General features: G+C 38.0%; 2 protein-coding genes across 4 annotated transcripts; one reads left to right on the plus strand and one right to left on the minus strand.

The window, feature by feature from the left end:
• Positions 1-2,766: 2,766 nt before the first annotated feature.
• LOC133703737 (enhancer of mRNA-decapping protein 4-like) lies at positions 2,767-10,185 on the plus strand. Of its 3 annotated transcripts, XM_062128367.1 has the most exons (12): positions 2,767-3,576; positions 4,039-4,088; positions 4,162-4,318; positions 4,462-4,680; positions 5,337-5,465; positions 5,710-7,248; positions 7,776-8,135; positions 8,212-8,331; positions 8,647-8,817; positions 9,081-9,236; positions 9,341-9,466; positions 9,624-10,185. In XM_062128367.1, exons 1-12 carry the CDS (start codon positions 2,839-2,841, stop codon positions 9,930-9,932), a joined length of 4,074 nt encoding a protein of 1,357 aa, XP_061984351.1. In that variant the 5' UTR covers positions 2,767-2,838; the 3' UTR covers positions 9,933-10,185. The 3 variants fall into 3 exon arrangements, 2 of the variants coding, with proteins under 2 accessions (XP_061984351.1, XP_061984352.1); XR_009843928.1 differs by lacking the exons at positions 9,341-9,466; positions 9,624-10,185 and adding an exon at positions 8,415-8,472 and having other exon boundaries at positions 2,774-3,576; positions 9,081-9,220; XM_062128368.1 differs by lacking the exons at positions 9,081-9,236; positions 9,341-9,466; positions 9,624-10,185 and adding an exon at positions 8,415-8,515 and having other exon boundaries at positions 2,774-3,576; positions 8,647-8,787.
• Positions 9,388-11,257, minus strand: LOC133703738 (chaperone protein dnaJ 11, chloroplastic-like). Its single transcript, XM_062128369.1, has 2 exons — positions 10,630-11,257; positions 9,388-9,922 (listed from the first exon to the last, which is right to left on the minus strand). Exon 1 carries the CDS (start codon positions 11,164-11,166, stop codon positions 10,651-10,653), a length of 516 nt encoding a protein of 171 aa, XP_061984353.1. The 5' UTR covers positions 11,167-11,257; the 3' UTR covers positions 9,388-9,922; positions 10,630-10,650.
• Positions 11,258-12,826: the final 1,569 nt, after the last annotated feature.

The following is a 12,826-nucleotide window of genomic DNA, read 5'->3' on the forward strand; positions in this document are numbered from 1 at the left end:
TAATCACATCACACACACTCCTAGAGTAATTACAACCCTTGCAGAATAGAGAGGTCTTCTTATCCCTAGAAAGGGCCAGGAGAAGAAGCTGGGAAACCCAAGAAAGGCCTTGAAACTTTACCACCACCACAAAGTGAACCAATAGCATTAGGATCACAAACACCAAGATGGTCCTTCACCTTATGAAACCCATTCTTGAAAACTCCAAGACCAAACGATAAACCAATCACGATCGCCACTAGTATTACACAAGTGCACAGCATGCACATTCTACATCCACAACACATCTTTCTTGACGAGGGTTTTCTTGGTTTCTTCTCTGTTGCAAAAACAAGGCAGTTGGGCGTCTATAAAAGAGAGAGAGAGAGAGTGGTGGGGTGGTTTGTTTTGGGATCTTGAAAACGTGAAAGCAATGTAGTGTGGTGTGGTGGGTTTTGGTTTTTGGTTAATGGGAAGGATTTGGACGCCATGTGAGAAGTCGTGTTCCCTTCGAAGCAAAGCAATAGAGTGAAAATCTCCTTGATATTCATGGTGAGAATACAAAAAAGTTTAATTAATGCGTTTCGTACCTTTTCTATAAGGTATAGGGTCCTGATCAATTTGTTGTGATATCATCCATGGCTACCTTAACATGGCGGCTGGTTAATTACGTGATTGGTGGTAGAAATAAATTTCAGATTGCTGGGCTGTTTTTTAGTATTCAGAACCATGTTTTTAAAATAAGGACCCTCTTTCCACAAACAGAGCTTAAAGCCTACTAAAGCATTAGCTAGAATAGCAGAGTCAGTCTCCAACTCCACTTCCTAAAGCCACTGTTCCATGCCATAGATAATCCATGCAAAAGATGTTGTCTAAGGCCTGAGGTGTAAAGGAAACCTGAACAAATTGGACCTTTTTTTTTGTTTTTTCAAGCAGTAGATTCAACTCCACTTAAGGGAACATGATTATAGGAGACCTGTCTATGTATAGTCGAGCCAGAGTTTTGGGCGTGCCAAACTTGGGATGGATCTAGCCACAAATTTGAGAAGAATTCTTGAGCAGATGGCCTTGAAAGATGAAATAAAGCCTTGGAGCATATTTACTTCATTGTTCATGTTAACTACACATCAGAAACTCACACCTTAATGCTCAGTGGTTAGAACGTGAATAAGTGCGTGTTTGGTAATGCAATGTGAGATATTTATGTAAGAGTATTTTTTAATTGAAAATATATTTAAATAATATTTTTTATTTTTAATATTAGCACATCAAAATTATCAAAAAACAACAAAAAAAATATCAATTTAGTATCTTTATAGACAAAAAACAATTTAAAAAGCATTTTTAAAATCGGGTTAAATCACAAAAACAAACAATGTTAAGTGCTCATCTCATGAAACGCTCGTAGAAAATCGTGGATGATAATGAGAAGATCAAGAATTATTATGGTTTATAGTTGTTTTTTACGATTGAGTTTAGGATATTGATATCAATAAAAATATAAATATTGATGATGTTCATAATCCAATATATCAAGGAACTTGAGTTTTTAAATGTTTGGATAATGGATGATTACACTTTCATGTTAATCTTTTATTCTCCATATGTGATAAAGGTTTGAACTCTTGCAAAATAGTTTTTTTTTTTTTTTGGATTTGGGGACACTCTAATAATTAAGTTAGTGATTTTTTAATGAGAAGTTGTAGTAAATTAGCATTAAATTTTAAAAACAAGAATGTTTATTCTTAGTTCATGTATGATAAATGTTGAAAATATGTTATAAGAGAGTGAAGATTATGAACATTTTACATAAGTTGTTCAAAAGTATTTATAACCTTAAACTTTCTTTTTCTTATTCAAGGGGTCATGAGTCTTTTTCTTCTTCACATCCACATAGAGAAGGAGAGTAAATGTCTCCTTACATTATATTAATAATGTTGATGAGAGTACCACGTACTTATAGAAGGCAACCCTACATCATTCTCACATGATATTAATGTCGATAAGATTAACCCTTATAATCAAAATTAATATTAATTGATGATAGAAGGCTCTTAGAAGATTTTTTTGCATGGCTAAAATGTAGGGAGATGATAATCCTAGATTTCCATATTGGGCGATTGGATTCAAAATAATCCTAAGCATAAGAACATTGAGTTTGATATCTTACTAGATTTATAAGTGCTTAGATTTAGCATGTAGCCAAGCTAGAGAAAATTGATATCAAACTCTCTTTTCACATGTTTTTATTTTTTATTAAATTTTTATATCGGTCATTCTTTCACCAAGTCTCTTTAGCAAGAAAAAAAGAATTCTAATATGAAATGCATTGAAATATTAAACTATTAAATTTTAATAAAATAATAAAAATAGTTTTCATGGTAAATCATGTTTTTAACAGCCAATGACACTTAAAAATCCATTGCATGTTTTTTTTTTTAAAAAAAAATCAATTTAGTTTTTGTTTTCTACTATGGTCTACGTATCTTAACAAGTGTCCTTTAATAGCGGGGATAACATATATATATATATATATATATATATATCTTGTCCACAAATAATCATCCCAAGCGCTCTCTCTCTCTCTCTCTAATGATGGGTCAAGTACTTTTAGTTAGGTTCTGAAACTATGCCGTTATCACATCATCATTTATCAATAATGTTCGTAAACTATATTTATACTAATCTTAAATCAGATCAATCGTCCATTAGTTGAACTAATGACCCCCTAATTTAATTATAACGCTATTTAACACGGGTTTAAATAACTTTATCGAACCCAAAACCCCCCCCCCTCTCCCTCTCCCTCTCCCTCCTCCCTCCTCCCCGCCTCTTCGCTTCCTTCATTTCCCTCTCATCATGGCATCCCGAAATCATCACCAACAGCAGCCATCACCGTCACATTCTCCTCCTCTTGACATGCACACATTCTTCATGCCCACACCCACTTCACCACCACCACCCTCCCAAAACCCTTCACCCCCTCTTCCTCCCAACCTCATGGTTCTTCCACCCCAACAAATCCCTTCCTCTTCTTACCCTCCCCCCACTGGGACCCACCACTTCCCCTTCCCCTTCCCACCCTCCTACCCTCCCCAACAAAACCCTAACCCAAACAACCCACCACCTCTTGCTAACATGCACCCCCAACGTACCCTCTCCTATCCTACACCCCCTCTCACCCCGAACCAACAACTCCAAGACCGTTCTGGTGCCGAAATCATGGCCCTCCTCCGCCCTCCTCAAAATCAAGAACCACCACCACTGCCTCCGCCAGCCCAAGACTTATCCGGGGCTCTTGGCAGTAATTTTATGGGTCCTGTTAGGACGCCTAGCTGTACTAGCAGTAAGATGCCTAAGGGCAGGAGGGTGGTTGGTGAAGATGTAGTGTATGATGTGGATGTTAGGTTGCCAGGAGAGGCACAGCCGCAGCTTGAAGTTACGCCGATAACCAAGTACATTTCGGATCCTCAGCTGTGTTTAGGAAGGCAAATTGCTGTTAATAAGAGTTATATTTGTTATGGGTTGAAGCAAGGGTCTATTCGGATTCTTAATATCAATACTGCGTTGAGGTCTTTGTTTCGTACTCAGTCTCAGGTTAGTTTTCCTTGATTCTTGTGTCCCTTTAATTTGTTTTTATGTGTTTCGGTGATGTAATGATTGTGGGTTTTTTCTGTTTTGTTGTGGAAATGATTAAAGTTATGGCTTTTGCGAGATTGGAATGCAATGTGGATGCTGTTGGTTCCTGTTCATTGATTTTTTGGGTGTGTTGTTGGCAGTCATTAGTGTTGTAGTTGCTGTTGTTGTAAGACTTCATTACCATAAGTGGTGTTCTTGCCACAGTTGTGCATTAGCATGATGTGATATGATCAATGTTTGAAAACGAAGTTGATTTTGGGGATTTTACTGGATGTTATGACTGTGTGAGAAGAATTGATTTTTATGTTTTTATTTTTGCTGAATGGACTGTTTTTGAAGCGGGGATGAAGATTTGTTAAGGTTGCTTATTGATTTTCTCTGATTATTATTATTGTCTAAGTCTGTGTTTTGTTCTTTCAGAGGGTCACTTGCATGGCTTTTTTTGCTGAGGATGTTCATCTTTTGGCTAGGTAGCTTTCTGTTTGTATACCATCATTTCCTCTTCTTTTTTGTCGCTGGCTTACTTGACATGCTTTTGTGCAGTGCTGGAATAGATGGACGGATTAATGTCTGGAAGATCTCTGAAGGTCCAGATGAGGAAGATAAGCCACAGATTACAGGAAAGACTATTATTGCTATCCAAGTAGCTGGTGAGGGGGAAATAAAGAACCCAAAAGTCTGTTGGCATTGTTATAAACAGGTACGCATTCTTTGACTGCTTATCATCAATGTTAGAATTTCTATAATATCATCAATTGTAGGTGGTGCTTTTACTGTTTCTCTTGTTCATGAAGTTTGCTTTGTCATATTGCTTATGCCATCTTGCTTTCCTTTTCTTGTCAGGAAATTTTGGTGGTCGGAGTTGGTAAACGAGTTCTGAGAATTGATACTAACAAAGTTGGAAAGGGTGAGGTCTATTCCTCTGAGGCACCTCTTCAATGTCCTGTTGACAAGCTGATTGATGGGGTCCGATTCATTGGTAAACATGATGGAGAAGTCACTGATTTGTCAATGTGCCAATGGATGACCACCCGCTTGGTTTCTTCTTCTATGGATGGCACGGTTTGCATTTCTCCTTATCTTTGGATGCACTCGATACTTATAGTTCTATGTGCAGCTATCATTTTTAATTTCTTTTGTCAAGCTAGTTATTTAAACAGCACACATGAGTTCTTTTGTATCCTTCTGTAATAGGAATTTTGAAGTTGTGCTTTCCTGTAGTTACATGTCTAATTTCTCTATGCAATCACTCCAATATATAAAAGAAATTTGGTTAAAAGAAAGCAGAGACAGCTTTTGAGAAGCAAACTCGTGGATGTCCTTGGTGGAGTTATGAGTAGAAAGGCCATGGAGTGGGCCTCTTTAATTGATCATTTGAATTGGAGAAATAAAATTGCTGGTAATCCTACAGAAAACCCAGCTCTTACAATAGTCAAAAGAAGTAAATTCTGCATAGCTCAAACTGCAGTTTAATAAATAAAATACAGCTTTGAGTTTTTTCTCTATGATATTGCTTAGTGTTATATTGGATTTGTTGGTCATGGAGCTTTTATTTCAGTTTGAACTGATAGCAATTCAAGAGACATTTTCCTTGCTTGTTGCGTTTGCACATCCCAAATGTAACCCCATTTGGATGTGCCGTACGCATATTTCTAATGATTCTTCACTGTTCTCAGAAATTAAAAGAAGTTTCTAATGAACTTCATTTTATGTGACAGATAAAGATTTGGGATGGTCTCAAGGCATCACCACTTGTGGTTTTGAGACCGCACGATGGCCAACCTGTTTATTCAGCCATGTTCTTGACTGCTACTGACCAGCCAGATCACATCATACTTGTCACAGCAGTACATACTGAGATCTTTATTTTCATTTTTCATAGTCTTGCAATTGCACTTTGGTAGCCAGGTGTTGAGAACCTGAGCTTTTGTTCAGTTAGATTGTCAAGCAAGTTGGCATTTATTTGATTGTTTGGAGTCTTCAGAAATTTAATTTTGAGCCCAAGTCACTGTAGAGTCCGGTTTTAATTTTTTATTTTCCAAAGCCATTGTTTACACCTATTGTTAATTCATCTCCCAAAATTTTTTACAGGGGCCTCAGATTAGGGAATTGAAGATTTGGGTCTCAGCCAGTGAAGAAGGCTGGCTCCTGCCTAATGATTCTGATTTGTTGAATTGCACCCAGACATTAGAGCTGAAGAGTTCAGCTGAACCTCGAGTTGAGGAGGCATTCTTCAATCAAGTAGTAGCATTGTCTCAAATGGGACTTATTTTACTTGCAAACGCAAAGAGGAATGCTATATATGCTGTGCACATAGATTATGGTCCTAATCCAGCATCAACTCGTATGGATTGCATATCAGAGTTTACTGTCACTATGCCTATCTTGAGTTTAACCGGGACAAGTGATGTCTTGCATGGCCAATCTGTCACTCAAGTTTATTGCGTACAGACACAGGCAATTCAACAGTATACTTTGGAATTATGCCAGTGCCTGCCACCTTTGATGGAGAATGTGGGTTCAGAGAGGTCAGATTCCAGTGTAATGCATGATGTACCTAATGCTGATGGATATGCTGCCTTGGAGTCATGTGGAAGTAAATATTCTGATGTTCTTATGAGCTTCGCATCAGTTGATGTGGCCACTCTGCAACAAGATGCTCCCACTTCAAATATGGAATCCAGAACTATTGCTTTAGCCTCATCAACTGGTGATGCTGATATTGTTTGTGCTCCTTCGCCTCCTCATCCTCGCTTAACTAGAGATCTTACTGAGTTTGCAGTTGGGGGAAGATTTGAGCCAAGTCCTGCATCCAGCAACCAACCAGCTATCAATCATTCAGTTGACCAGCAAATGGACCCTATTTGTTCAAATTCATCCAATGTGCCTTCCTTGGATAGTGACTTGAGGAATGATGAGAGGAAAATTGTACAAGATAATAATTCTACCACTCTTAATCTTCTTGTTACATTTAAACATCCAACTCATCTAATAACCCCTTCTGAGATTTTAATGGGTGCTTCATCCTCTGAAATTACCAAAGTTAATGAGAGCAAAAGCGAGGTTGACTCAAATTTTCTGGATGTGGTTGTCAATAATGATGTTGCCAATGCTGAGGTGGAAGTTAAAATAGTGGGTGAAACAAGATCCACTCAAGATGGTGAATTTAGTCTTCGAGGAGAATCCAAAAGGCCTGTTTTTGAAAACAAGGAAAAAATCTTTAGCTCCCAGGCTTCAGATCTTGATATTGAGATGACAAGAGAGTGCTGTGCATTGCCACCAGAAACAAATATTGTGGAGGAACAGGGACAAGTTGATGGCGTTGGTGCTAGTGAGTCTCTTTCCCCACCTTCTAATGCTGGCAAAGATGAAGTCCATGACTCAACAAAAGATGTATCTGGAAAAGTTTCCGAGTCTTCTGTGTCAACAGTTGGTCCACTGTCAACTACTCTAAGTACAAAAGGGAAGAAGCAGAAGGGGAGAAATTCTCAAGCATCAGGTTCATCTTCTCAACCTCCAGGCACTTTTAATTCAGCAGATTCTTTGAACGAACCTGTCAGGGCTTCAAATCTCCTTGCCATGGATGGTGCTTTTTCTCAAATTTTGGCTATGCAGCAATCAATTAATCAGGTGATTCCTTAGACTCTGCCCTTGGAAAATACCCTACCTTATGCATCATGTGTTATTTTCTTGCTGGATGTTGTCTTGAACTTAAAGATTTGACAAGGAACATATGTGATCACAAGCAACAACCTTGTGCTACTGTATCTGGCTGCAATCTCTTAGTTAGTCCTTGTGCATGACTGGGTTGGGAATTAATGAAGATTTTCATTTTCCTTATTGTTTTTGTTTTTGCCAATGAATAAATTCTGACAGCATATTCCATTGACCATGTGGGTCATACATGTGGGTCTTGCCAATGAATGGTGGTATTTTTTCTGTGCACTCACCATGCATAATTCTCTGTGCTATATAGCACAATCTTTGCTAAAAGAGGTAAATAGATTTTGTGAAAAAAATTCTGGTTTTGTAGTTTCTAGGGTTGCATCTTAAAAGAATAATGTACAGAACCTTATTGTGCTTTAATCCTTGTATTATCCAGTCATCCTCTTTTGACATTGGTGTTCTTTCTTTCTTTCTTTCCTTTTATTTTCCAGCTAGTGATCACACAAAAGGAAATGCATAAGCAGATGTCAAATATGGTTGCAGTCCCTGTTTCTAAAGAATGTAGAAGACTAGAGACGGCTTTGGGACGGAGCATTGAGAAAGCCATCAAAGCGAATGCTGATGCTCCGTGTGCTCGATTTCAAGAAGAGAATGCGAAGAATGAGAGGTTATTGCAAGATCACACGCAGCAGATAACAAGTCTGGTCTTGAATTTTATCAATAAGGACTTGTCAGCCATGTTAGAGAAAGCACCGAAGAAAGAATTGGCTTCAGTTGTACAAGGTGCAGTTCGTACAATATCTCCGGTCATTGATAAAACAGTATCTTCAGTTATAGTTGAGTCTTTCCAGGTAAGAGATCTGATAATCGGATGCATTTTTTCAGAAATTGACTGTTAGCTGATGCTCTTTTTTTCTCTCTCTCCAGAGAGGAGTTGGTGATAAGGCAGTGAATCAACTGGAAAAATCAGTTAATTCGAAACTTCAGGCTACTGTTGCTAGGCAAATTCAAGCACAGTTTCAAACCTCTGGCAAGCAAGCTCTCCAGGTATGCAGAAGTCATCATAATTTTATAGAATGCTTGAGCATCTGTCGGCCCATTAATCAATGGTAAAAGTCTTGGGCTTGCAGTCAAGATGTTTCAGGTTCAAGCTGCAAGTGCAGCCACTTCACACACAATTGCTGAAGGGTAGGGCTATCTTTTTTGCAAAATACTACGAAGAACTGGTTTGGTGGGTCCAAGTTAATGGTTTTCTATTGAATGAGGTTTCCCAACTTCATCTTTCTAGAGAGTGCAACGTCATATAACTTATCTAGGGAGTGTGTCAAGCATTGTTGATAATAAATAAATCTTCTCATGCAGGATTCTTTGAAGGCTGGTCTGGAAGCCTCAGTAATTCCTGCCTTTGAGATGTCATGCAAAGCTATGTTTGATCAAGTAGATGCTGCCTTTCAGAGAGGAATGGTCGAGCATACAGCTGCAGCACAGCAGCATTTTGACGCTGCCCATTCTTCTTTGGCACTCACTTTAAGGGTGTGTATTCTTGTGCTTCATTATGAAATCCATTACAACACAGCCCTCTTCGTTAATTTATTTAAAACTAAAATGTCGGGGTTTTGCTGTATGGATGCTGGACGAGTTATCCATTTGGATTCTTATGCGCTAAATATTTATATTCTCGCCTTAACAACATCCAAATGTTTTAAGCAACTTGCCAAATTGTTTACATTTAGTTCTATGCTGTCTGTTTTCCCCATATTTCCCTGCATCATTTATTTATTCTGTGTTAAATGCAGGATTCAATCAACTCAGCATCGTCATTGACAAAAACCTTGAGTATGGAGTTGGCTGATAGTCAAAGACAGCTGTTAGCTATTGCCTCAAACTCAGGTGCAACAAATCGATTGGCCACGCAACCTAGCGACGGACCCTTGGCTAGCTTCCATGAGAAGGTCTGTTGTGTTTTGTGATCTTAACCATCTCAGCTGCTCATGGCTGCCAAAAACCATTTGTTATAATGGAGGTAATTCTAAGCCCTCCCCCTTCGATGATTCAGGTTGAAACACAGGTGGATCCAACGAAAGAGCTAAAAAGATTAATATCTGAAAGCAAATACGATGAGGCTTTCACTATTGCGCTCCAAAGAAGTGACGTGGCTATTGTATCCTGGCTGTGCAGTCAGGTATTTCTCACTCTATCTAGTCTTGGTAACTAGGTGGTAATGGAAGATGTGTGATTTTCTTGCTCTCGTTTCCCTTGCTAATCTGCTGGGCTTGTTGTGGCTTTCATCTCAACTTTGAAATGGACCTGAGAAGAGTTGATCGTGTTATTTTTGCCAGGTTGGTTTGCAGGGTATCATGTCTCTGTCTCCCCTCCCTCTAAGCCAGGGAGTATTACTCTCTCTGCTACAACAACTGGCCTGTGATATAAACAATGATACTCCCCGAAAGCTTGAGTGGATGACGGCGGTGGCAGCTGCAATACTGCCAACTGACCAAATGATTGTATTATACGCGCGGCCAATTGTTGAGCAAGTCGTTGAGATTGTGAACCGTGCAATGACCTCACCTGCCGTCACTGGTGCCGAGCTTGCAAGCATCCGCGTTCTCATGCATGTCATTAATTACTTGCTGGTGACCTGTAAATAATGATCCCATTGTCAACCACCGTGCAGAATACAAGGCAGAGTTCTGAAGTAGGAGAAACTATGTACATATGTTTGGTGGTTCAAATACATATAGTGTCTTAGATTTTCTCCTTCTCCCAATTTGTCTGGGAATGCTTCAAGATTCTTCCCTTTTCACCAAATCAACCTCGTAGTCATGACATGACTTGACTTCGATGCAAATCAAGTTTTGGATCAATGATCAAGTTATCTTTCACTTGGTTTTTAACATGAAACTCGACCCAGATAAGATTAGATTGACTCATCAAGCTCTCACCTTGTTGGACATTAATCCAATCTTTGAATAGTAGAAGGTTTGTTAGATTGATCCACTTATCTAGTGAGAAAGAGTTTGGTGGATTGACCCACCGATGGAGTGAAAAAAACAAGCTCCTGCTGTGTAGCTACCATTCAAATAGATCAAGATTTAACTGGTATCCATGATCCATGGAGATTCCATTTTAATTTTATGATCCAATAAAACATTTGATAAAATTAGCAAACATTTAAATACTGGAAAATATTATATTCACTCCTTTCTTCTTCTTTTTGTCATTTCGTTTAAAAAAAAAAAAAAAAAAACGAAATCTACGGCCTTACACATTGCCACGACAGTGACATGTTTCAACTGTATGTTAAAAAAACAGAAGAACAATCCTAAACTATAAGATTCAATGAACCTGGTCAGTTTTCCATTCTCTTTACCAGCACTGATCTGTTTCCCATCTTCGGGTCGTATAATCCCCGCCCGAATACCCGGCCGCTCTCCTGTAAAAACACCTCGCCGCTGCCGATAAAGACAGGTCATAAACCGCTCTAGCAGCCGGATCGGATAACGTCTCATAAGCACTATGAATCTCGATAAAATCTCCACCGTCCGATTGCTCGTCATCACGGTCACGATCTTGACTCAAAAAAGCATCAGGATGGTAAATCTTCGCAAGACTCCTGTACGCTGACTTGATCTCCACTTGCGACGCAGCTGGATTCACCCGGAGTACATCGTACAGACTCAGCGTTGAATACCTTGAGTCGACTCGGGTCGAGTCAGGAAACGTTGAGACCGAGGCTTTGATTTGAAACCTCCGACAAGAACGACCGGCGGTTGATTTAACCGGTGATAAAAGGATAGGCTTTTGAACTGTGTTGGAGGTTGCCGCGGCTGTGATTACGGAGGTCGCAGCGGTTAGAGGGGAGGGAGCGAACGTAGTGTACATTTGAAGAGAAGGTTTTACGGGCAAAATGGGAATAAGAGAAGATGATTTGGAAGCGAAATGGTGAGCAAGATAGATGGAGAGGAGAAAGACTGTTTTATATATACAAAGAGAGAAAAGTCAAAGATAATAATAAAAAATTATTAATTAATTATAGGAAGAAAAGAAAACAGTGCGAGTGTGGGGGCAGATGTCTGTTTTGCAGGAGATTTTTAGGGGCACTGACATGGAATTTAATATTTATTTATTTTATTATTAATATAATAAAGCTCTTCTAGAAGAAAGAGTATATTCTATTTTCTTTTTTCTTTTTTATTTGCTTTTCTCTTATTGGCTTTTTGAGAGAATACTGAGCCGTTCGGAACTTCTAACTAAATTGGGGGTTCGGCTATTAATTTGGAATTGGCTTGGCTTGGCTTGGTGATTGTTTTGGTTGCCATTTCTTCTTCTTCTTCTTCTTCTTCTTTTTAGGAAATACATATAGTATTAAATCAAAGGAATTATATAAGAAACGAGTTGATAATTACATGGTTTTTTTTTATGATACCCAAACCTAATTATAATTTTTTAAAATAATATATTGATGATACATGATAAAACTATACAATAATATTAATTCTTGGACCGAATCCAATTGAACCTACATGGTGTCATGTACAATGCACGCGTGTCCATAAATATCTCATAAATGTCTAGGTTATATATTTATGAGATATTTATATTAAATATATTAGATATTTTTATGATATTTATCTTAAAAAAGTTTGTATAAACAAATCTCTAAAAGCGTAAAAAAGGGACCAAAAGACAGAGCTCATTTCTATAGACTTTATATCTCTGGGTAACATAAAACTCAATACAACATATGTATGATACAAGACATAAATAAGGCTTAAGGAATATTTAAGTCCAAAAAATACTCATTATCTCCATCACTTGTACATATACTATACCGACCTAAGCTTTACAGTGATTTTCTTGCGGTTGTCATCGGGCCCATAGAGCATTCAAGGTCTAGTTTTATCAGTTTATGAAAAGCGTTCTAGATTTTTTATTAGGGATATTTCTTAACCTTACAACATATGGAAATTATAAATACCAAAGTTAAGATAATTTATATGACAAACACACCGATAAATTTAATTATGATTTTATTTTATTTTATAATTTGTGAAATTAAATACATGAAATCTACTATTTGATTTTATATTAAAACCATGATTCAATGATTTTCAATAGTATTAAAAATATAAATTAATGATTAATTAATTTGGTTTTACATTAAATGATTGTTTTGTTTAACAATGTAATTGAGACTGTTTTTAAATTGTTTCTTCTAAAATTTACGTTAAAATAATATTAAAAAAATAAAAAAAAATATTTTAATATATTTACAACCATCAAAAGTGCTATATTATCTTGTAAACTGCTGAATCGGCTGGCTCAGGTTGGCGCAGCCGAGAGAAGATGCTCGACTTTTCCGTAGATCACGCCCTTGACATCTGGCAGGTGCGAAAGCTTCTAGAAGACAAGTCGGCCTAGAGAATCCGTCTTTCTTGATCCTGTACCGAGCCCCGTGAAATCCAACGGCAGAGATGGCGTGGCACTTGTGTAGAAGCATTTGTTCCGTGTAGTGTACAAGTCACGCTCTCACTTCTAGGGG

The sequence above is a fragment of the Populus nigra genome, chromosome 9 (genome assembly GCF_951802175.1).
Source record: "Populus nigra chromosome 9, ddPopNigr1.1, whole genome shotgun sequence".
In the NCBI taxonomy this organism is placed as follows: Eukaryota; Viridiplantae; Streptophyta; class Magnoliopsida; order Malpighiales; family Salicaceae; genus Populus; species Populus nigra.

Coding starts and splice junctions, on each gene's coding strand:
- LOC133703737 (XM_062128367.1), top strand. CDS start 2,839: ATGGCATCCCGAAATCATCACCAACAGCAGCCATCACCGTCACATTCT. Junction 4,089..4,161: donor GATGTTCATCTTTTGGCTAG/GTAGCTTTCTGT, acceptor GCTTTTGTGCAG/TGCTGGAATAGATGGACGGA. Junction 9,237..9,340: donor TGGCTAGCTTCCATGAGAAG/GTCTGTTGTGTT, acceptor TCGATGATTCAG/GTTGAAACACAGGTGGATCC.
- LOC133703738 (XM_062128369.1), bottom strand. CDS start 11,166: ATGTACACTACGTTCGCTCCCTCCCCTCTAACCGCTGCGACCTCCGTA.